The 24,235-nt window shown below is 41.0% G+C and overlaps 1 protein-coding gene across 2 annotated transcripts in view; it reads left to right on the top strand.

Moving 5' to 3' along the window:
• Window positions 1–1,966: 1,966 nt before the first annotated feature.
• The window catches only part of SLC25A13 (solute carrier family 25 member 13), a 104,095-nt gene continuing 81,826 nt past the window's right edge, over window positions 1,967–24,235 (top strand). For both annotated transcript variants that reach the window (XM_082285068.1, XM_082285067.1), the window contains exon 1: window positions 1,967–2,010. In XM_082285068.1, coding sequence (XP_082141194.1) covers window positions 1,999–2,010 — 12 coding nt within the window. In that variant the 5' untranslated portion in view covers window positions 1,967–1,998. The remainder of the gene's footprint in view (window positions 2,011–24,235) is intronic.

Here is a 24,235-nt window from a genome sequence, read left to right as displayed (position 1 = left end):
TTGAGAATTGGCTCAAGATCATGTGGCAGTATAACATGAGAATTCTAGTAATTTTCTTAGCAGTCTTAAATGGGAAAAAAAATCCATTGAAGCTTGTTTTCACAAAAATAAAGCTCAATAGGACCAACTTTCAGTCTCACATCTAAATATCCTGACTTATGAATATACACAGAATGTTGTGTTTGTATTCTAAGACAATTGTTATGTTATTTTCTCTATGTAATTCTTCTCTTCTTAGTGGTATCATTAAAATAATCGAAGATTGTTTTCTATTGTTTATAAATGGACTGTTATTATCTATTCATTTATGACAAGGTGACAGTATTTACTTATCTAGTTTGCAGATAAGCACTACATAGTCTGTTCTTCGTGTTTATTTGGAGAAGTGGGGTTGGAGGAAGGCTCCAAGTCTGCTTTGGTCTAACTGCTATTTTCTAGGTCAGTGAGATGCAGCAAGAAGAGAAAGGTTGTGCTGTCTCACAGAACAGCTGAGCATGTGCAGTGGGCACGCATATGTGGGGGAGGCAGAAAAGGAAGAGAATCCTGTGAGTGGGAGGCTTTTACAAGAAGCTGAGATTGGGAGATTGCTGAAAAGGGGGTATATATGTTGCTGGGCCTCAGAGGTGATGGAAGAAACTTCCAAGGGGCACAGGGGAGACTACAGTTTGCCGAAACACTGGAATTAGTTGACTTGTTGGACTGAAAATGTAAAAACAGATATTCTTCACAGATTTAGAGTGGGCAAATACAGATCTGTTTATGAATCCTTATAATTTCTCTACCGTGAAGATGCATTTAGGAATCCTTATCATTCCCCTACTGTCTCTAAGACAAAACAATTAAAGAGTTAAATGTTTTCGGTTTATAATGTAATAGGTGTCTTTGAGATCCTTTACCTTTTTAGTATCTTTACATAACTCCGTTTAAGGGAAAGCGCTGAAATAGCTACCTCAAAGCTATGACTAACTTGATACATCATTATTAACTTGAAAACTTGCCCTGGAGCTGGTTTTATATGCAACCTTTTAGTTACACGCACGTGGTAAGCTCCCTGCCTCTATTACCAACCCCAGTCTATCCTAAAATCCCCTCAGAAGGCCCGAGACCAGCCAGAGTGGGCACTGGCAGCCTGGCGATTGCCCTGGAGGCAGCCACAGGCCCGCATCCCAAACGGTGCACTGCCAAACACGCCCGGGCAGGCTGTGCTAGGCAGTCTGCAAACCGCCGGTGAGGCTGAGCGTGCCATGCTTGCGGCCGTCTCGGAAACAGCTCTGGACTGCAGCGGGGCTGCCCATGTGTCACGTTCATGCTGACTTAGAAACTAGCACAGCGCTGACAAAATTTGGTTGAAGGCACAGCTTGGTTTTGGGACATCCCAGAATGATGGCTCGAGATGCTGCAACTGGATGAAATATCCCTCCAACAGCAGCCTGTCTTGAGGGGTAGAAAACAGCGCTGGGCAAGACAGCAGGGTTCGATTTGAAGGTGTTGGCATCCTTCCGCTGCTTGCCCCGGTGTTCTCCGAACACGGCGGGGGCATTCCCTGGGGTCAGCAGCGCGAGTCACCAACTGGTGGCACGGTCACCGTCTGCGGGCGGAGAGGCTGCAGGGCCCCCAAGAGCTCCGAGTTCCCCTGCCCCCGCTGGGCCACCAGCCGTAACCGTGGAGGAACCCGGAGGGCAATCAGGCCTTTCACAGGGATGAGGCGGTGCTCGCCCTGCAACGCCGGCGTTCCGCCGGTGCCCGAGGCCGCATCTCCCACAGCCTCGCCCGCCGCCAAGCGCGGGGCCCGCGGGGCCGGTCCGGACCGTGCCGGGCGATCACGGGGCCGCGGCGGGGCCGGGCGGGGGCGGCGCCCCGTCCTTGCCTGTGAGAGCGAGCGGTGACGGCCGGCGCTGGCGGGCTGGTGCGCAGGCGGGGAAGCTGCGTGCCGCGGTCGGAAGGGAGGGGAGCGGAGGAAGGGAAGGGACGGGAAGGGGTGGCCGCGCCGGGCACAGCATGGCTGCCAAGGTAAGGCACCGCCGCCGGCGGGCGGGCATGCGGCGGGCGGCGGCGGGGAAGGGGCCGCGGCGGGGCGGTTGCCGGGCTTGACCTCGGGCCTGTCCTTGACGAAGCCCGGCGGTGGCGCCTCCTCCTCGGGGCTCTGCGGCCGCTCGCCGCCGGCCCCGGGGGAGCGGGCAGTGGGCAGCGGGCGGCCCCCCGGCCGGTGGGGCTGGGTGCCAGCTCGGCGAGGATCCGCACCTGCCCGCGCCGGGAGCAGCGGGCCTGCGCTCCGCTTGCGATGCATCATCGGTGTGAATGACACTGCGCGGCGCCTCCCGCGGTCGGTGCCGCTGGGTCGGTGCCGGTGCCGGGGTCGGTGCCGGTGTCGCTCTCCCCGGCGCGGCCCCGCACAGCCCCGCCGGGCACCTGTGCCTTGGCCCGGCCGCGGCTCCGCCAAGCGCAGTTGGGCCCAGTAGTGCCTCAGTGAGAGCCCCACCATGCACCTTCTTTCACAATGTACAGATGCATAAATATACACGTACACTCATGTTATACATGCGGACACACACACCGGTTTAGACGAGAGAATGCAGCGGGTTCTTGGGACGGCGGCTGGTGGGTCCCGGAGTGGGCACAGATATTGGCCCTGTCCTGCTTGCAGGCCTTAGTGTGATGGTCTTTTTTTGCTTTTTCTCCCATTTTCTCCATGTACCTATTTTTACCTTCTGTTTTCACATTTGGTTATAATTTCCAACCATTTTTACGTCTCAGTGCTCTCCTGTGAGGTTGATACCTGCTATTTAGACTTCTTTGCAGATCAGAAGGATAAACAAATTGAAATACTTTATTTAATTGCCTAAAATATACTCCCATCCCAGAAGAAAAATTTGCAATTAGCTGGATCAAGTCCATATCGAATGGCAGATAAAATTAGATGTAGTGTTGGTGTTTCAAAACTTACTACTTTCATTAGGTTTCGTATTTGAATACTGACACTTTAAAAAGAAAATACTCCATGTCCTTCTTATATTGAAATCAGTGGTGAAACTTACGTTGAGGAAACATCAGAAACAAAGCTTCCGCCAACAACTCAAAGCAGCACATGGCTCAGTGTGTCTGTAATTGTGTGCTCCTTTATTTCAGCTTGTCTAGAGCAGAGCTGCTTTGGTCAGCACCTTTCTCAATAAGAACTTAGGTTATCTGAACTGCGTGCTGTTTTAATGGATTGAGCAATGTTTGACTTCTCATTGCTAGCATGTATTGGAACAGTCATCCCCAAATCTTGTGTTCGCTATTTGTGAATCTCAGCTGCCCTGTCTAGCTTTTTTTAAAATTTTTGATTGCCTACTGGTCCATACACACAGCATATCAGTTACTTCTTACCAAACCATTGGCTTTTAAAGATGTAAAAGTCTTTCATTCTCTGAATTTTTGAACCTTTTACTTATTTTCTCTTCTCCAAGCAGTGGTTTTGTATTCTGCAATCCATTTGAACCTGTAGTAGTTACATATACTCAAAAAATACTGTATATGTAGTTAGTGTTTGTCTAATTGGGTAGACACGTGTGCTCCATGCTACATTTGCATGGTGCCCTTTTTCTTTCAGCTAGATTTCTTACACAGTTCAGATCCCCAAAATCTACACAATTATATGTTAGAAAGACTCAGCACTTTAAGAGACACTTAACTGAATATTGTACATTTCGGGTTACATCAGGCTTGGCAGAGAGATACCCAATAAAATGAATAATGGCTTAATCCTCATGTCATATGCATTCTTGGTGCATTGCAAGGCAGAGATACAGCTCTTTGTACCCCAGAGTGTACAGTCCTCACATAGCTTTCAAGGAAGGCTTCTGGTTGTAAACCTAAATGCGTTCTGAGAGACTTATGTTAGAAACAAACGAACTGTAACTCTGAGCAGCTAGAATGGATTAATTATTACATTACCTTGTTAGACTTCAAGGGGGTTTTTGTCTTCAGTTGAAACAGTTAAACACAGGTGAATTTCTATTTTTATTGAGGTCAGTTGCAAAATGCAAGTAGCATTTTGTACTTTAAGGGTACGATTTCAGCTTAGGTTCTGCAAGCACACATATGAATAACTTTGCCACGGAAAGAGCTTCTGGGCCTCAAGTTACTCACGTGTGCTTGCAGGCATGGGCCTTGGTTTGTGTTCTAACTTCCTCACTGATGCATCTCAGTAATGTTTGCCTTTTTCACCTCAGCCAAACAATGGACTGGTGAGTTAAATGCTTTTTCTAAAATTTCTTTAGTACTTTTTCCTTGCCAGTATCCTGCATGACCGCTTCCTTTAATTTTTTAATTATACCCTTTTAGGCATAGAGTCTTTGGGACTGAATGTAATTGGTCTTTGCTTGCACGATTTCAAATGTTGACATTTTAAGCAGACTCTAGGAATTCAGTCTCTCAAAACGAAAACCCAAATGGAATACTGTTAAGGCTGCATAGTTAAGCACTCAGGTATCAAGAAATGGGCACTACAGCCCCATTTAATTTCCTTTGTTGTATATAGCTCAATGTTTGCAACTTATACAATATTTTAAACATTGAATATTGACATCAGTGTGTTTTCTTAAACTTTGAAAACATTTTCTGAAACTGCTTTGGGAAAACTACACTGTAAATTATATTAGCACAAATTGCCAGTAAAAACCAGAGGTGAGATTTCCCAGTAGATTTTTACCCCACTGGTAACTAAATTACTGTCCTGGGTACTGGCTGCTTTTTCTGCATTGTGCAAAAAAAAGAGGCTATGTGGAACCTCTTCATGGTAATGCACGTACAAAGCACTAATGTTTTACATAGTGTGTCCTGCTTATTTCTTCATTTTGAGTGTTTAACAATGCAATCACAATGTTGTTTTTCTGCCCTTTAGCCATATAGTTCTACAGAGAATTTACATAGTCTAGCTAATGCCCCTTGCCACTCACCTGGTGTGTATCTTACAGCAAAATTAAATGTTTGTGTTGAGTGAATGTCAGTTACCCTTGATCCCTATTCCGCTACACAGTTCTGGGCATAACTGTTGTCTTATGCATGTGCAAAATGTGACTTGCTGTCTTTTTAAAGTTCTACTGCTTGGTAAAATATGAACATATTTTCAGTGGGAGGTTCTAAGGTATGTCTCAATGAGACTTCTTTCTGTAGCTGATTTTGCCTTTGCTACTGTGCTACTTTGTCTGTTCAACTTAAGGTCAGAAACTGACATTTATAAGGGGAGCTAGTATACATAATATTTTTAAACTTTATATTTCATAACCACTAAGCTACATTCAAAACAGTTAAAAATTGCATTAGTGAAAATTCCAAACTCAAATAATTTTGGTAGATAAATCAAAGCCTAGAAAACTGTAAACACAGTGGCTTAGCATGGAAGCACTTGAACACCATTACACTTTATCTCTGCTATGGATAGCATTGAATATGCTATGGATAGCAGGGAATAAACTTCAATAATTGTATGAACTGCATAATAGTGATACAGGAGTTGATTTTTAAATACTGTGGAATATCTCTGTTTCTAATGTAATTGGTTTTTTGTGTGTCGTGTGTGAACTTTTATCCATGGGGCACGTATTGGTTGCCCGTACTACCCAGAATGTATAAACTATTTTAAAATTATTGTCTTACGAGCAAAGTGAACACAAATACTGCATGCTAAAAAAGCTAGGTGTAAAATGACTGTTCAAGAGAAGGCATGAACCTTACATCAGTACCCGAGGGGACTGCTTGCATGCTTAATTTTAAGTGCATGTGTAAGTCTTTCGAAGAACAAATGCCTGACTGTCAGAACTAAATCAATAATGTAACAAAAAGAGATTTGTTGCTGACTTATGGGAAAATATTTGGGATAGTTCTAATGCAAGGTAAAGAAAATTGGTTATGCAATTTTGATGTATTTAACTTTTTTTTTTTAATTCTCTTTTCTCTTGTGTTTTTCTGAAACTGTTTATTATGGAAGCTGTACCAGTGGAGTTAAATGTTGTTTCTGGTTACTGCCACATTTCCCTTTAAAGTCCTAAACCTTGTCATATCAAAAATAGTTAGTCCCCAGTCACAGGCTCCTTTTATTTCTTGGTGTTACTGTAGTCAGACATCTCACACTGAACATCCCAGTCCTGCAAGATGCATCACCTCAGCTGTATTACCTGGAGTTCTGTGAGGGATTGATGCCACTGGCCCTGCCTCTACGAACCTTTTTGTCTGCAGAAGCGATTCAGTGCCTGTCCTGGAGAATGTGAATTAGTGAGGTTTGGGTAAGCAGTGGTTGAAATGCAGGCACCATTGCAATGCAATTCTAAATAAATGTGATTGCAAACAATCCTGAAAATATTAGATGCTGGCACAACCATGCCGCTTTGATTATTTTGCTGCCATGCACACCCAGTGTGTCCCTTTGTGCATCATACAGTTCCACTGTGCCTCTTTGTTCAGCTCCTTCTCCCGTGCTCCTCTCTCCTGTGCTAGCAGTAGCGTGGGGTGTGCCTGGGAACAGACTGAATTCGTTCTTCTTGCCCTCAGTTGTGCCATTCTTCCCTTCCTCCAGCAAAATGGAAGATAAGAATTGCATTGCATTGGACATGGATTTGTTGGGCCCTCAGAAAAGAAGAGGTGAGGGATTCTGGCATCATGATGGGCTACTGTGTCCATGAAAGGAGTGGAGTCCATTGTGGACAGGCTCCAGCCACTCAGTGAGATCAGTTTTGGAGAGGAAAGTGGTTGGTGAGTAAGGAGAGAGCAATCTGTTTCTCTGAAGCACCACTGAGTTTATGTACTATAGATTTAATTAGTGTCATGGCACTTAATGGTACCACGGTAATTTTTTTGGATGTGATAACATTATGTAATATCCATATGGAAAGTCCTGTTGCTAGTCTGTACAGGTCCAGCAGTGCTTGCTCATGCATAGTTATTTTGGATCTGTGCAGAAATATGTAAATTCTTAAAAACTGTATGTATCATAAGACTCTTCTTTCCACTTTCCTCTCAGAAAAAAACCATGTATTTATGCTGCTTATGACTTATTACTGCATCTTGATTTCTTAAGAGACCAGAATTTGCCTGATAGAGGGACACTGAATTTGTATGAGTGCTGATAACTTCAGACCTTTTCTAAGTACAAAGTAGCATGAACGATGACTGCAGCTGAAACAGAGAAGAAGCCAAGTAATTTACTCCACTGTCCTGCCTGTCATAGTTTATGTGTTTAGTTCTATTTGGTTTCTTTTACTGCATAAATCTTTCCTTATCGTGGTTACCTTCAGGAAGACTGCTTGAGTCCTAGTCTTACAAGGCTCGCAGTGTTACAGGGCCCACTGACAAGAATCATCCCAGGAAAGGCACTCATGGAGCAACTCTGATGTGGATAAAGTGTATACAGTTCTCTTCTGCAGTGGATACTGAGTTACCCTGAAAAGAAGCTTTATTAGAATGGGAGTTTGGTCTCAATTGAGTTTACCTGTGTCTTTGTACTACTGTTTCCTCTCTGACCCCACCTTTCCTTATCAGAGCAAGGTGGGGGTAATAGGAGGTGGCGAAAGAGGTTGCTTCATGTCTTCAATATGTTAGGTACTGATGCCATCACAATTTGCAACTGCCAGTGGTTTTGGCAAATTTTTGAAACTTGCTTATTTCCATTATGGTGTCCCTGTAAGAGGAATTGCAGGGTGGCTTTACTTCCTGTATAGCCCAGGAGAGCGCTACTGGACCCAGCAGTTATGTGTATATCTTGTATTTTGTGATGCCTGCTGAAAAGTATTTAAAGTTATCTGGATTTTATCACACCGGGAAATAATTTCCTCTTTCTATGCAGCTTTGTGTCGCAAGAGGTTAGAGAAGCTCTTCCACGTGTGCCTCAAACCACGTGTTAAAGGCACTCCTCCTAGAGCTGTAATGTAGACAAGCTTACAGCCCTGAATGATAACAGTGTGTCTTCTGACCAGCTTGTTTAGGCCAATATCTATTTTATTTGTTTATGTTGTCCAAGGAGTATGACAAGGAGGTATGTGATACTGTATTTCCTGGAGGATGGCATGAATGTGCTGCTGAATTTTAGCTTCATTTTTGCTTTTGATCTATGGAATTGCCTCTGCTTTGGCTGTAGAATGGCTTTACCATACTGAATGGAGCCTGTGTGTTTGTATGGTGCCAAACCTAAACTTGCATAAGGCCTCTAGGCACTACTTGACTCTGCTAATCATGCTGTTTTGCTTTAGCTACAACATAATCTTCAGGAACAGAGCAACTGATGTTTTATGGTGCTAAATAACTATGGCTAGTAAAATGTAAGGTTGGGTATTTTCTGGTGCATTCTCTTTCTGGAAAGTATCTGTATCTCAGTCATTTGCAGAGAGACAAAGAGGTCCTTATAAAAATACTCTATATTCAGTTGCTTTGGAATAAAGCAATTTCAGCTGAAGCTGTGTTAAAACACTTAAAGGAACACTGTAAATGCATTTTTCATAAGTTTTTAAAATAATGTCATGCTATTTACAAGATCTTAGAAACATGCAATTGCAATTATATTCTTTACCAAAAATGTTACTTGACCTGAACAAAATCCAGTGTGTTAAAGGATGAAATTGCTCATAAAGAATGGGTTGTTGGCATTTTTCTTTCTCTCTGAAGAGGAAAAAAAGAAACATTTGAGAGAGAGACAGGCAAAGTGAATGCATATACACCAAACTATGTGCTTTTAGATAAGAAACAGAAGAAATACGGCTTGTCGCAGGACTAATCACATTCCTTTTGGTGTATACATGTGAGGTCCCTAACATCAGCTGCTGGATTCATATATCTATGATGTCCTGCATGCCTAGGCAGCCTGCAAGAAGTGTTTTTATGCTGACCAGTATGGTCACTCTTCACATCTCCTTGGAGATCTGCCTTACACTCTGGCCATGTGAAAACCAGTTTAGGCAAAGATGATTTTTAGATGTTCTTTAGATTAACATCGTCATGCTGAACTTTTTTACCTACTTGACTTTGGAATTAAGAAACCTACCAGAGGTGTCAGGAATCGGTACCTAAACAGCCGGTGTGCTGAGTAGGGAGCATTTAAGGCAGCCAGTGGGAAATGAAGGGATAGGATGGAGAAAAGTCCCAGGAGAATCTTTAAACAGCAAGATTTGCACCTCTGTTTCATGCAGGGCCACTGTGTAGGTGTAACGCAACACAAGGACTGAGGGCATGAGGAGTGGGCCAGAACCTGATTCAGTTTCTAGCAATTAGGGTACCCAGCTGGGAGGGGGGAGATTCGGATTCTCTGTTGCCAGCAGTGTTGATGCATTTTGCATGAACGATACTTCCAGCTGCCACAGTTTCGGAGGGTTGCTGCCTGGTGCTTACTGTCAATGTACATTAGATGTGTTGCATGTGTGGTTGCTGGTTGCTGGGCTCCTGGTTAGTGTGTCTAAAATGTCTCTACATGCTCAAATCAGGGCTGTGGCAGTTCTGGATGTGCACCTTGGTGAAACTTCTAGAATCCTAAAACCTTAAATCGCATGTGACTTTCTGCTTGTAGAGATGGAATGGTTTTTGCATCATGCTGTGACTGAGGTAGTGGAGCGTGCTAATGGGTATGACCCTCAGAGGCTGAGCAAAGTGGAGTTTGCAAATACACAAATACACGTTTTATTTGTAGAGAGTGCACAGAGATGGGCAGGCTTGTGCCCACATAGCTAAACCTTTTAAAAATACTTTTAAAATCTCAATATCATCACTTCTTCCATAGCTTTAGGAGCTTAATGGTTCCTTTTTGAAAGCCAAGGCTAGGCTAGACCAAATCTCGGAGACTGGTTCTTTGCCTTCCTCATACTGGGCTGATTGTTTCTCTGCTCTGATGCCAGGGCTGAACTTGCTGTAGCTGTTGTGTTGGTTGGGTTGGTGTGGAGAGGTACCTCTTTGTTTCCTGAACTGCCAGGTCACTGCGGTATTTAAAAGTTGTGGTAGCCATGAAGTTGTGATTTCACTAAGTAATCATTCAGTGGCAAAACTAGGGTAGTGTAATGGTGCAGGGGTGAATTAGAGTGGGTAACTGACTGGGCAAAAAGTGACACCGTTTTTTTTTTCTTTTTAAGTATATATAAATTGGTTTGCATCAGATGAGATCAATTCCTAATATGGTTCGCAGCAAAGCAGCTTAAGGAGTTACATGGATGGCACTGAGCACAGGAATACCTTAAACTGGAAACCTGCAAAAGGTTGTTTAGTGTGACCACCATAGAACAATTTACTGCTGTGCATTTATAGGTACTTTTGCACTTTCCATTGCTCAGCAGAGAAATAGGAAGGCTGGGTTTTTTACTTTTGGTAAGTGGCTTGTCTGTTGTCAGCCATGGTTCATGCTGGGATAGCCATAGAGATTGCAGGGATTTTTCCCTAAAGGTAGGAGGCGCAGTGCAAGAATGTAGCCATGGGGATGTAACTGTAATATTGCGTAGGCAAAATTGTGAGACTGTCATAGAACTAACTGGTCAACTAATTACCCATTAGTTATTTACATGCCAGTGGACAAAAATTTAAATTGAAGGAATGAAAGTAAAAAATGGAACTGAAACACCAAGAAAGCTTTGTTATAGTTCTTCTTTTAAATATTCATACTCAACTCTTTTAAAGTATTTTGTCCCATTTTCTCTATAATGCCTAATACCTGGACTGATAGAAATGTTTTAAAAGGAGTTTTCTGAGTAAGCAGAAGTAGAAAATCAGACTGCCCTTGCAAATGGTTTCTAATGTTGTGTTGTTTTTGTTTCTTAAAAGATGTGTCTCTGATTGGCTTATTTATGTATTCAAATGTGACCTGACTTTGCTGTAGAAGGAGTAACTGCCACTTGCTTTAGGCAAGTTTGTGGTTGGTTTTGCATTGATTAGTCTAGCTGGTCCCTACATGTTTATCTAACAGTGCTGATCAGCCTTAGCTCAACACCACACACAGAAGATGACTCCAGCCTTAGTCTGTAGGAGTCAGGCAGCTGGTGAAGTTCTAACTCTGTGAAATGAAATCCTAACTCTCCAGAAATTTGGGAAATTAAAGGTGGATGACTGTAGTGCTGAAGATGAAGGAACCTTGAGTGCCACACAATAATCTGTGTTTTTTTCCTTTGATTGGTAGTTTCTGAATGATTGATACATATGTGATTTGTTAAGCGCTCTGTCATTTTATGAATTACCCATATTAACATGTATAAAGGTCGAAATGAAAAAGGTCGCTACAGAGAGATTTCATGCATTTGTGGTTTAGGTTACTCTTGTCTTTATGACTTATGACCTCCACATGCCCTTGGTCTTGCTCCCCACCAGCCAGGCCATGTTAGCATCAATAATACTGCTTTATCCCTTTAGCAGAAGACCCAATCTCAAAGGCTCTGGACCAGAGCTGGAGGGAGGGTACTCTGAGAACAGACACCTGAGACCTTTTTTGGGATTTATCTTTGTGTTGGGTTTTTTTGCTGGTTGGGGTTTGGTTTGGATTTTTTTTTAACCCAGATATCATATTTGGAAAACTTGGGCAATCTTAAGTTTATTCTAATAAATAGTACTATTGCAACTTGTGATTGTTTTAGTTACTCTAAAATATGTTTCCATTCTTAAGTGACAAATTTTCTTTACTCTGTACATCTCCTTAGTCTTTTCACATTTTTGGCCTTCATACTTTTTATATTTTAGGTGGTTGTGATTTCAATGAATAGGACAGGTAACCTCTCTTGAAACTGTTAATTCTTGCTCCACCAACTGTCCTTATGAGAGGCGAACACTTTCCAGCCGTATTAGTGCTGTTTGAATTATTACTGCTTCTCTTTGATTAAAATCAGGTGCAAACAATGAAAAAATATGTTAACACTATATCTTAATGCATACTACTAGATTAATTAAATTTGATGTACTGTGGAGAGAAACACAGACGTATATTCATTCAGACCTGTAAGATCACCTTTTTGTGAAGTACAGTGCTTTGCAGAAAGCTGATAAAGAATGTACTCCAGCACCACTTTGGGGTACCTGGGGCAGGATTGTCTGACAGCAAAACAGACTGATCAGGGAGGCAAATAGTTAATGATATGTTGTAATTTGAAGAAGAGTCTTTTAGAAACTGAGCATTTTAAAGCTCATTAAAGGCTTTTGACCAGAATATATATGATTCGCTAGAAGCTGCCAGAATATGGAATTAAATTCACCTGCTAAGGTCCAAGTTTTGGGGAGCCGGCAATGATAGTCCTAGAGTTGTAGTTATCTGCAGAACTATTGTTAGATTATATTGAGATTAGCCACAAATTATATAGCTGGAACTTGATTGTGTCTTCTTTTCAAAACAGAAATACCAAAGAAGAGTTTTACTTGAAGGATATTAGCATTACACTTGAAGGGTGTAGTCATTAAATTGTTTTCCAGTCTTCCGGTCCCACTGTGAATCAATCCTATGTGAAGATAATACACCCTGTAACTCTTAAAGTTTAGTTTTCTTAAAAAAAATTCCATCCGTTTAAAAATTTCAAGGCTTTTAAAGGTTATTTTTGCAATTATGGGGACCTATCAGAAGAGTAATACATGTGCTTTTTACAATTATGATTGTTATGGCCTTGATGATTAGGCTAACTGAAGGATTGCAAAGAGTAAACTTAATTTCAAAGCTAAAATACAGGAGATGTTGTGTAGCTAGATGACCACAGTTATTAGCCAGTCTTATAAATACACAGAAGCAGACCTTGTTTTCCTTCCTCCTTCAGAAGAGGGGAACTGAGGGGAGACCTCATCACAGTCTGCAACTTCCTTGTGAGGGGAAGAGGAGGGGCAGGCACTGATCTCTTCTCTGTGGTAACAAGTGACGGGACCCAAGGGAATGGCCTGAAGTTGTATCAGGGAAGGTTTAGGCTGGATATTAGACAAAGGTTTTTCACCCAGAGGGTGGTTGGGCTCTGGAACAGGCTCCCCAGGGAAGTGGTCACAGCACCGAGCCTGGCAGAGTTCAAGAAGCGTTTGGGCAATGCTCTTGGGCACTTGGTGTGACTCTTGGGGATGGTCCTGTGCAGGGACAGGCATTGGACTCGATTATCTTTGTGGGTCTGTTCCAACTCAGCTTATTCTGGGATTCTGTGATTCAGATGTTTTTATGTAATTAGTCTTCTGTAGTATCAAAACCATGGCTGTTGAGCTGAGGGGGCGCTAGCTAGGAAAACAAGAAGCCCAGAGGTCTGGCTGCACCCTCTATATCCGCGGCTCTAAGGGAGAGAGTGAGCTCCTCACCCGAAGGAGCTTGTCCTGGGCTAGGCTGTCGGGGTGCACAGGCAGAGGCAAAAAGGGAAGGAGGGGACTCTCCGTGTAGGTTGCGCGAGCAGGTTTATTGCTGGTGAAGGGACTAGAGATGAAGAACCGATTTTTGAAAAGGGTCCACGGATTTTACTTGGGGCAGGAAAGGCGGGGATAAGGGATCCAGCCAATAGGACAGGGCAGAGGAGGTGGGATTAACAATGGAGGAGCCAATGGGGATAACTCAGAGGAGGGATTACAGGGGATAGCCAGTGGGGGTATCGAGTAACACAGAAACGAATAGAACTAATACATATTTAACTAAGAGAAATGAATATTTACAGTTTATACATTAAACAGAGCGGGGAAAACAAGAACCAATCAACACAAAGTAGGCAAATAATTGCGCCAAGGGGTGATGGGTTCTCACCCTCACCGAGAAGGCCGTCTTCAAACTTGGGTGCCTGACCACCGAACGTTGGGTTCTGGTGTTTCATCTGGGGGCAGGGTGGCCCCAGCCACCTGCACCGCCACATGGAGCTAAACAGCTGTGGAGCAAATCTAAAATAGATCATTCCCGAGCAGTTGTGGAACTGCACACGGAGGGAAGTGTGGGGAATCTAAAGTCTATGTATTTCCTATATAGTTGAACACATTTTTTAGACTGAAAACTTTAAGAAAAGGATGAGAACAGTGATTTATTTGATTTTCACTTGTCATTTCTCCGAAAGAGTTTATTCTTTTTCTGTTTGTGACACTGTGATCTTGTTGGTACTTCCTTTGTAATTGAAATTGATTCACTGGAATTCAAATTGTTACGTAAAATGCTGTTGACCAGAGATTTTTCCAGTTCCATGCACTGTTCTGTATTTATCTTTTCACATTTTTCAGTTTCTGTAGGTGAATACTGCCTGATCTTTATTCACTGACAATTTAAAGATGTTCCTTCCTGGAGCCAAGCTTCATTTCTATCTGAGAATATAAGTTTAAACTTAATAGGAAATGGAAGGTTCAAAGAAGGTTCCGTGGCAGGTTGGAGTCTTTTTTTAGAGCTGGCTTTGCAAGAAGATGAGAAGAAAAAATTAACTAGCACTTGCTGTGCTTTGTTTTTCATTCTGACATTGTGTACAGGGAAAAATGCCTGAATTTCAGAATATGGAAGGGCACACATTTTTCTGCCTTCCTCCTCATGATGTTTGCCTACTGCCTAAAAATGCACTTAGTCAACATGGGGAGGATGCTTTCACAAGGATGATCCTAAACCAAATGCCAATCAATCAGCTAGTTGGAGGAAAATAATTCTAATTGTCTTTATATTTTAGTTGCTGTTTCTTATCCCAACTTCCCTGAACTCTCTCAGCCAGTAGAATCATCATTTTTTGGGGTGTTTTGGGATTTTTGCCTCAGCCAGGGGGTATTTAATTCTGGGAAGTTATCAAAAGTGCCCACTTCATCAAAGTAAAGCAGTAAATTAGAGTAGTTTTAAAGGAATAAATTAGAGCAAATTATTCAGTGTTGGAGTAGCTTGAGCAGCATCTGACTACATCTTTCGTCAAAGGTTGATAGGTGTTAATCAAAATGCAGGTAACATCTTCAAAACATGAAAGGCCGTCAGCAGGATCATGAGACAAAGATTCTCTGTACATGGAACTCTGGTTTAAAGGTCTGTGTTCAAATGTGTAGACACATGGTGTCCTATACTGAGAAATAAAATCTCCTGTCTTAATGCCTCTTAGTAGTGTGTTGTTTATGGTGTGGCTTTGCATTTTTTTTGCAGTTCTTTTACATCAGGTGCCCCCTACATCTGCTTAATCAAGTCTGGGGTCCGGTGTGTGCTCTTAGTGTGGGAGAGAGACTAGGATGTTGCCTCGTATCAGTAACAGGGCAGGAGTCTCCCTACTTAAAGGACTTAATTTGAAGATATGTTCTGCCATAGCAGTCAAGCATTATCATCTGTCCTTTGTTATGTGACTTTCCTGTCATATCCATCCATCACATGATCTGAGGTGTAGGTCTTATTTTAGGATAGAAGAGGTCTGAAAATTAGTATTACTGAATACAAACAGCAGACTGTTCATTACTATTGTCATTTTTCTGTGCCTTGGAAATACAGTCTATTTCCACTCTTCCCTGGATCCTTGGCTACTAAAACCTCTTGGTCACGTATTTTATTATTGTAGTTCTTTATCATGTTTGACAACTACTATTTGATGAAACATCACTGATTTAACAGATCTTTGACAGAAGAAACCTTTAAGTGAGGCACTGAGTATGAAAAGCCATTAGGAAAACACAGTATGTAAAAATACTGTGTCTGCCTGATTCCTGCTCTCAGCCCATTGTGCAGTCTGAATCTGACTAGAGAAATTTTCACGTGTTTAGGAGGAGAAATTTTTGAATAATTTCACATTTCCATTAAAATAGTTTTTGTCACTGACATCAAGTCAGCCTTCCTCCTTCCTGTCATTTCACCTGTCTAAGACTGCTTGCCATTGTGTGTCAGTCTAACTGGAAACTACTTTCTAAAGATCATGAATTAGTCCCATGTTGATGGTGTTCAAAAGGAAGAAAAACATGGCAACAACAAACTTTATACAATTGCTTTTACTCTGTTCAGACCTAGATCAGTCACTTGGTCTGCATCTTTTTTTCCAAGACTAACTGGTGTGAAGCAGCAGGTTGAGTCTTTTCTGCATTGTGAACGTTATACTACAGAAGTTTTGAGCCTCTTTTCTCTCCATAAAGAAAATAGTGGTGTAAAACTCTTAATGCCTGTAAAACTCTTGCAATTTGCTTTTGGTTTTCCATTACATGTAACCTATAGATTCAATATCTCATGTATGAGAATAGCCCAAACCAGAATAATTAATTCTCAAGTGTGCAAACATTCAAATCCTGTATAATTGAAACAGCAGTTAATAGTTCCTTATTCTGTGTGCCTTTGACAAGTTAAAGATAATAAAGTAGCTTTTTCCCTTTTGTTGTGGATGTGTGGGGAGAGAAGGAAGTAAAGAGAGCACTGAACTTTTGAAAATGATGGAAATACCTTAGCAAAATATGCACAGAAAGACTGCCAAATACACTTGTTTTCCTTCAGTGTTTTAAGAAAGTTTTATAGAGAATATCTACCTACAATTCTTTTGTAGCTTTGAAAACCTGGGGATACTTTGTGTTGTGTATGACCCACAATTTGATCAAACAAAGGGGTATATAATGAAACCTAGTGTGTGATCTCCTGGCTTTTCTGTTCACTGCAGGCTTTCTGAGGTAGTGCAGGTTGTGAAAGCTGTGAGGTGTAATCACTGACTGATCACCCAGTGGTTTTTTTGAGGTAAAGCGTTAATTTTTTGTGTTTCAAAGGGCTGGATCAACTGGTCAGAAAGAGGTTTTTTGGAATTCTGCTACAGTCTTGACAGTTGGTGCTAAAAAGTATGATACTATGGGATGGCAGACATGCTGTTCTGAATTCATTTGGTGATGTCAGGGTGCTGGTATCAACCCAAGTGTCCAAGGAATGAAATGGAAGAGCCCCTGGTTACTGAGACATCGACAGAATAGTGCTAGATTTTCTCTAGTGTCTTAAACACTGCTCTATGTTTGTTAATCTGGTATTTTTAGAGTTTAGTTTGACTGCATTGCAGTCAAAGAAAATGGAAATGCCTTTCTTGGAAAAAAAAAGGTTTGATGCTGTTTCCCCCTCTTCTAAAAATGCTTTCCTGAAAGTAATTTTAAGGATTTTATCTTTAAATTCCTGTGTTTAAATCAAAGTGTTCAGTTTGACATCATCATCATTATTTCCACTGCAACCAAGTGATCTCACAAAAACATTCTGAGGGCAATGCAGCAGAAGTAAATTTAATGTTTTAATGAAACAGTTATTGCTTTATGCAAATATCTATGATAAAATAGACTTACAGATGAGAAGCCAAAATCATTCAAGCTAAAATCAGAGTAGTTTGTAATTAAAATGTTGAAAATGTTTCTGCAGTTTCTTAAGGAGATGAGAAGATCTTAATTACTGTTGTCAGGTATCTTACAACTTAGGTGAATTATGGAGAGTTATTGTGAACTCTTTAACAATTTTGACTGAGGTGTGGCAAGTCAATGGCAGATAAACTCCTAGGATTACAGCGACTGCCTTGCATAAACAATATAAGTCTTCACTGGATTATTTTATATTCCCACATGAAACTGTAAGTTATTTCCAAGTATCCTCTTTGATAGCTTCACCTTTTAGTTCAGATCTTCAGCAAGAATGAAGGTCACACAACCACAGTGTCCTGTGGCAACTGTGTAATCTGCTAATATTTAAACATCAAGCAGTTGTTTGTTGTTAATATTGAAGGTAAGAATTGTGAAATAAAATGTTAAACTGGCTTTACTTTGTACTCCCTGTCTTCAGGGAGATGATGTAATAATTTTAAACTAAAGCACATATGATGCGAGTTGAACAAACAGTGATACCCTTGCTTACAGGCAAAAGAGTGTGTGTTTGCAAACACGTGTTTTGGCATCCGTATTTTGAGATTACAGGTATAAACCTGTAATGGAGAGAGGTACTTGGTAACGTGAAAGTCCAGGTTTTTCATAGTCAGGGGTTGATTAGCATGTTTATGTGGGAAAGGAGGATAGTTACTGTGAGTCGGCTTTCACAGACCATGGCCGTGCTTCCCATGACCCAGTGTACCACTATGGTGACTGCTGTAGGGACAGAAAAAAGAAAAAAAAAAACCTGTTTTTTTTTGTTTCAAGTAGCACAGTGTTGTCATTTGCCCAAGTATGTGCTGGAATGCTCCTATTATTTCTGTTAGCTATGGGGAAGGGTTCCTGACCACAGGACCTTAGCTTTTCTTTGAGTCTCACCATTTATAGCCTTTTAATAATTTTACTTTGTGTGTGTGATGTTGTTTCCCTTGTGCAAGTGTCATTTGTTCTTTTTAAGGTTGTAGATTGGATCCATACACATGTAAGGATTCATGCCCGCTCCCACACCCTTCCCAGTTCTCTGAGCTGCTGAGGTGTAGCATTTTGTCTCTTCTGTCTTCAAAGAAGAAAACACAACACTGAAACAAAACACATTTACCTGTCAGTTATTCCTACATAATTCCTGTTATGCAATTATTAGTCAAGACATGTAATGTATAGGAACTTTTCTCCAGCACATTTCTTTTACTTGCTCATTCACAAGCATGAAGTCACAAATAACAAATTACTCTAGCAACAACTTAAGATGCTGCCTATAAACTTTCCACAAGTTTATGGGGACTGATTGCACATCCATATATAATTTTTTTCTTATTATAGAATTAGTAGTTATTTAAGAGTGAATCATTCTGGTTATGATACCCCTGTATGGCACTGTTCCAGGTTTGCTTTCTTCAAAAGGCAGCAGGTTTTTGTTTGTTGCTGCAAATGGTCTTGCTCACTCACTGGGACCTCGTGTTGACATCTGGGAGAGAGAATTATGCAGAAACCTTTTGTAATGTTATTCAGGGTGTCTGTTCTTGCCATTGTTTGCTATCTTGGTTCTGTAATTCATTAAGGTGTCAGATAAAGCATGGGATGCTTCTTTTTAGGACTCTGTGTGTACTGCATGATGTCAGGTGCAGTTGAGGACTCCAAGGAAGTTCCCTGGGAGTGCAGCATCATATCGTTCTTTTGAATCTTTGGATTGTGATGTCTCTTGATGGAAGCACCTCTTTAGGCTGCTAAAGCTGGTTTGTGCTGTGGCAGGGAAAGAGTGAGTGTTTGGGTGGTGGTTGGGATCTGAAGCTTGAAGCCAGGTGAAACCAGGAGTGATTGTCTCCTTTAAGCTGTGAACCTTGAGCACCTTGAGCACTGTAAGCGTCGGTGCCTTGGAGAGGTTTGTTATTAATTTGTATGTTGCATTCAGAGATGGATGCTTTATCCTGGTTCAAATACATATTTTATGCTAATAACATTGACTGCCAGGTAAGATTCATGCTGCTTAATAGTTTGGCACTTCTCCCTTACAATTTTTGAATGATAACAGTATCATTCAGTATCTTAACTGTGCTTTCTTCAGAAACTGCTTTCAATCCTGCAGTTGCAACACTGGAGAATTTTCCTATCCTTTGCTTCTTTGAGTGAGATGAATGTTTTTCTGCTAGATGTAAGCCTCTAGAAGACAAATTGCTGGAACTGGGGTGACTACTTTCAAAAGATGAACATGAGGCAGTTGATGTCTTGAGCTTATGGTCAATGCGCTGGTTGTACAGTAGCATTTTTGGTGTAACAAAACATGCTCTGGAAGAAACAAAAGGGAAAGTCTGTAATATGGGCTGAGGTAGCCACCAAAAATGTTTTATCAGGTTCATAATTCTTAGATATCCCTCTGTTTCTGAAAGGTGTAAGGAAGCAAAACAGAGAGCAAAGTAGCAGCATTTTAGCAGCATTAGATGCATCTAAAATCTCATCCATCTATGGTGAGTGGGAGTGGGTATTTTTGAAAAATACCCGTGACTGGATGAAAATGTCATTAGACCATTCTGAGTAGCTCATTCTTTTTTATTTGAAGGGCCCCTTATATATCTTATGTATAATTATTACATTCTTCAAGTAGGCCTGGAGCTCTGGTTTGCTGAGATATATTGGAACGTGTTAACATTTCATAATGGCCATCACAACGTAGCTGGCTTGTTTATATTTGGATCACTGTCCTGAAGATAATCTGAGTAAAAATGTATTGCAGAAGACCTATGAGACAATAGGGAACATTACTATGAGGTAGAAGATACAGTCAGAGTATGGTGGAACTTTATGATGGACAGGTAGAGTTATTGAAGAACTGAGCTTTTTCTGATAGTAACATGAAAAGTGAAAGAAATTTTCAGGTTTTCAGGTTCAGTTTCTTACTGTACTGTAGTGCATCAATTTTTGTTGCTGGAAGGACAGCAGTTGTATCCTTGTCCTAGTCTTGAGGCTGACTACAAATAGTCCAGTTTGTTTCTAACTCCATTTTCTGATAAGTGCTTAAAGTTTGGAGTGGTTTGTGTTGAGCAAAGTATGGTGCTTTTTCTGTTAGTTAAATGATACTGCTGAGCAATGGCAGTGCCTAGCTATTTTTACTATTGTATTGGGGTAGTTATATTGTCCTTCTGTTTTCCAGGTCTTTAAATACGAAAATTGTAGAAGTACACAGTCTAAATGTATTTTTACATAGAGCTAATCTTGGAAATTCTTGTACCAGTTTTTCTTAAGATATGTACTGCTCCCACCTTGGTTTCTGTACTTACTTGGCAGTATTGGACAAACTGGACAAGGATTTTCCGATGTATATATAATTGATAACTGTGTGTTGGTCCCTGATCAGTTTGTGTGCAAAAATACTGTGGTTCATTGGGAATCTCCTTGTGTGAGAACCATCTTATGAACAAGCCATCTGCATTTGCTCTGGGACTTTGAAAGTAGGATCAAAGCTAGAAGGTAATTGCACAATAAAGTAGGTTTGTTAGCTTTGATGCACTTGGGAAAAGTGAGGCTTCCATGACTACCATGGTGCATAAGACTGGGAATTTACCAGAGATTGATAGTGAAGATGGAGTGAAGATGGATGTACTCAGACTCATCAGACTGAATGTACCTACCTTCTTGGTAGTTATCAACGTCTCTTGCAGTTCTTCCTACCCTAAGCCTTTGGACAGATAAGCCAAATGCCATCTGAACTGTATTTTCCTGGGAGAAATACTCAGTTTAGTTAGGGAGGTCTGTTGAGAAGGTTTTTGATCTGCATTCAGTGCCAGCTCTGTTGTCTGATCAGCAGTTGTCTGATTCTCTGCTTGGTGAGCTGGTCCACATCTTGCTTGAAATCTTGTAATTTGAAGTTCTGCATAGTTCACTTTCCCTTGTAGATCACAGTCAAGTTTTTTACTGCAGAAGGAATGGCAGTTCTTTTGCTGAGGTGAGAGTATGCATGTTGAACTAACAGAAAATGCTTATTGATGCAGCTGAAACAGGAGACAGTGCCCTTCACAGATGCTGATACAGAGCACTTGTAATTTAGGATATGGGTGTGATGATGGAAAGTGACCAAGGAGAGTTGCTAGGTTAGAAGAATGATTATATATGTTTGTGGTAGTATTAGTCTAAATATGGAGGAAAGACAATTCTCATCTATATAAATAAGTTATTTGTATTAAAATAAAAACTGGAGTGTTGTTTTAGCATAATACCTAAGCAGTATTAATGGGTTTCTGGTCTGAATTCAAACTTGTCCAGTAACTGTGCTTTAACTGGTTTCTGATATTCCAGTCACTCATTTAAAAAAGAATGTAAGGTCAAACCCCAGTTTGATCTCCTTTGGAGTTGCACATTTGATGTGTATATGTATACTTTTAGCCAGAAGGAAACGTTATGATGATCTAATCTGACCTCTTACATAAACTGGGCCACATGTGTTTGAGTCTTACAGGTGGACTCAATAACTTGTGATGAAACTAAAGAATACCCCCATAAGACATAAGGTTTCAATTTTAATTTGAGGTCTTTTAGTGGTGTGAAATACACTGCATTCTTTAGTTGTGCTTAAGAATGGATGAACTTCTGAAAAATAATCTTAATTTCAACACAAGTTACAAGATCTTGTGATCACTTGTTGAGGCTTTCATCAAACATCTTTTCTCTGTACGTGTCTGTAGATGGTTTTCTCTAGAGCTAAACAGACTGAGCTCACTGCTGTCAGCCCTGCCACAGCTCTGGCTCTCTGCTTGGAGAAGGACTGCTGTCCAGCATTTTATGTACTTGGTGTCAGGAGATTTTAAAGATGCTGAGGTGGGGGGGGGGGGGGGGGGGGGGGGGGGGCAACCTTACCTCTGTCAAGTTTCTCCTTCACATCTGAGTTGTATTCAGATTAAACCAAGAGAAAGAAACAATATGAGGTGTTTATCTCTTTATCTTTGGTTAGGACTTGCTGTTGTAGCAATAAATTTTCTGGAATATTGTAGCAATTCTCAAGTATTCCTGGATCCCAATCACCTTTCTACTCTATCCAGACTGTGGCTACTAAAGTGGTCTTTGCCATAAAGGTGAGAAGATCAGATATTCTATTTTTGCCATTAGATTAATGCTATATTTACATTAATTCTGATTTTCCTACTGCCCTTCTTTCTCGCCCACCCATGTTGTTGTTCTTTATTGGGTGGAACACTCACTATGTTGTTAGTCTTTTTGTGTCTTTTGATACCATGCACTCTTTGACAACCTGTTTCTTCTACCTTGTGTATGACAAATACATTAATAGAGTTGGTAGGAAATATAATATAATTTTCTTTGATTCTGAATGAATTCCGTTTTCTTGTGTTGTACAGTTATATTTTTCTGGAAAGACTCTGCATTTAATTTCGAGTATGGAAGTCAGAGTGAAAATGCATATCTCTGTAAATTGAGCATAACTTAATGAGGAGAAAAGAGGTCTCCTGGAGAAAATGGGCTGAAATTAAGATCAAGGTGCAAGGGAGTCTAAAGATATGAAGAGCTTCAGCATGCAAATCAATCTGTGTTACTGTCACAGAGCTTTGCTTTTCTCTGTGCACCCTTTGTTGAATGTTACTGCTAATGGGAGGGACTCAGCATTTTTAAGTGCAGTTCTTATATTGCCTGTTTGGTCTCATTCTTCATATATATTATAACACACATGTACACATAGTATGTTGGTAAAGACTTTCAGATGTCTACCTTAGGGATGAAAATCCCTGCTGGTATTTTCTATGCATTATCCCAGTCTTTCCTGTGAGTGTTCTAACTTGGTTATAGTCCTGCACTTCAGTTGTTGTACTCCCTGTTCTCTCCTGGGTTTTTGTAATAATAAATGTTGTTTGTTGGAGAGCTTTCTTCACCGAACCTAACTTAATAGAAGTTGCTGTTTTAAGTGTTAGTGGCTGTTACATAGTATTTCTTTGTACAGAGCAATAACAAACATTATTTCCCTCAGATCTTCTTTATCAAATACCTTCTCATGCCGCTAGAGAGGTGTTAGGCCTGCCAGCTCATAGCTGGTTTTATCTTTATGGAGAGAAGACGGAAGTAAAATGGAGAGGTCTTTCCAGTAACAAAACACATCACCTAAACCCAGTTATGTGAGAGTCAGTAAATACCACCTGAGCTGACTGGAGAAGCAGCAGCTTTCTTCTGTGGGTCACTTTTCATCAAGCATGTTACCTGTCAGCTTGCAGTCTTGTTGGCGTCAGGTTACTTAGCCTTCAACTGCTGACATAACAATTTACAGAATGGTATGGAAAGTGATATTTTGAGCTTTCTGGAGTGGGAATCTTCTAGTAACACCTGTCATCAGGATCAGTTTTCATGGCTGTGTGTGCAGCTTCTGCCTTGCCCTTAGCTGGGTATGGATGAAGAGCTGAATCAAAAACTTCTTTTATCAGTGGTATGACTGCATTAGCATCACTCTTCCTGAAGTTCTCACATAATATAATAGAGGCTCTTTTTCGTAATTGGGATCAGATACACCTTTTAGAATGGACTTTGGTGGATGTCACATGGATGCACCAATTAACATGGTGTTAACCATGCCTTTCCTCTCCTGTTTGCCAGGAAATGGAAGAATGTGGGAGTAGACTGGGAAATGGAAAAAAGCTGTGGTATGCAGCCACTGCTTGGGCTGCCAGTCTGCAGTCCTTCTGTGCATTCATTTACCTGACCAACTTCAACCCATCTTTCAGTATATGGTTTGAAGAAATTTACAGTAAAAAACACCACTTAATTCCTCCATAATCAAGTGGGGGCTGAAAAATGGCAGCTGCCTCCCAAGCACATCTCCCGAGTTTCTCAAGATAGTTAATATCAGTGAAACTAAAGGAAAATGAGTGTAAGTTCATGTACATTTTCCTTTGGTTTTTTTCTCCCCTGGTTTCTTTAGGCTTAGCTTTCTGTAACAGTGTGGAATTTAAACTTAAAGACAGATAAAGTATGACACTGATTTATATTTGATGGCTACAGGTGTTTGAACCGT

This window comes from Coloeus monedula (assembly GCF_965178545.1).
Source record: "Coloeus monedula genome assembly, chromosome: 1".
NCBI classification, from domain to species: Eukaryota; Metazoa; Chordata; class Aves; order Passeriformes; family Corvidae; genus Coloeus; species Coloeus monedula.
This window is presented reverse-complemented; position numbering and strand designations above follow the sequence as displayed.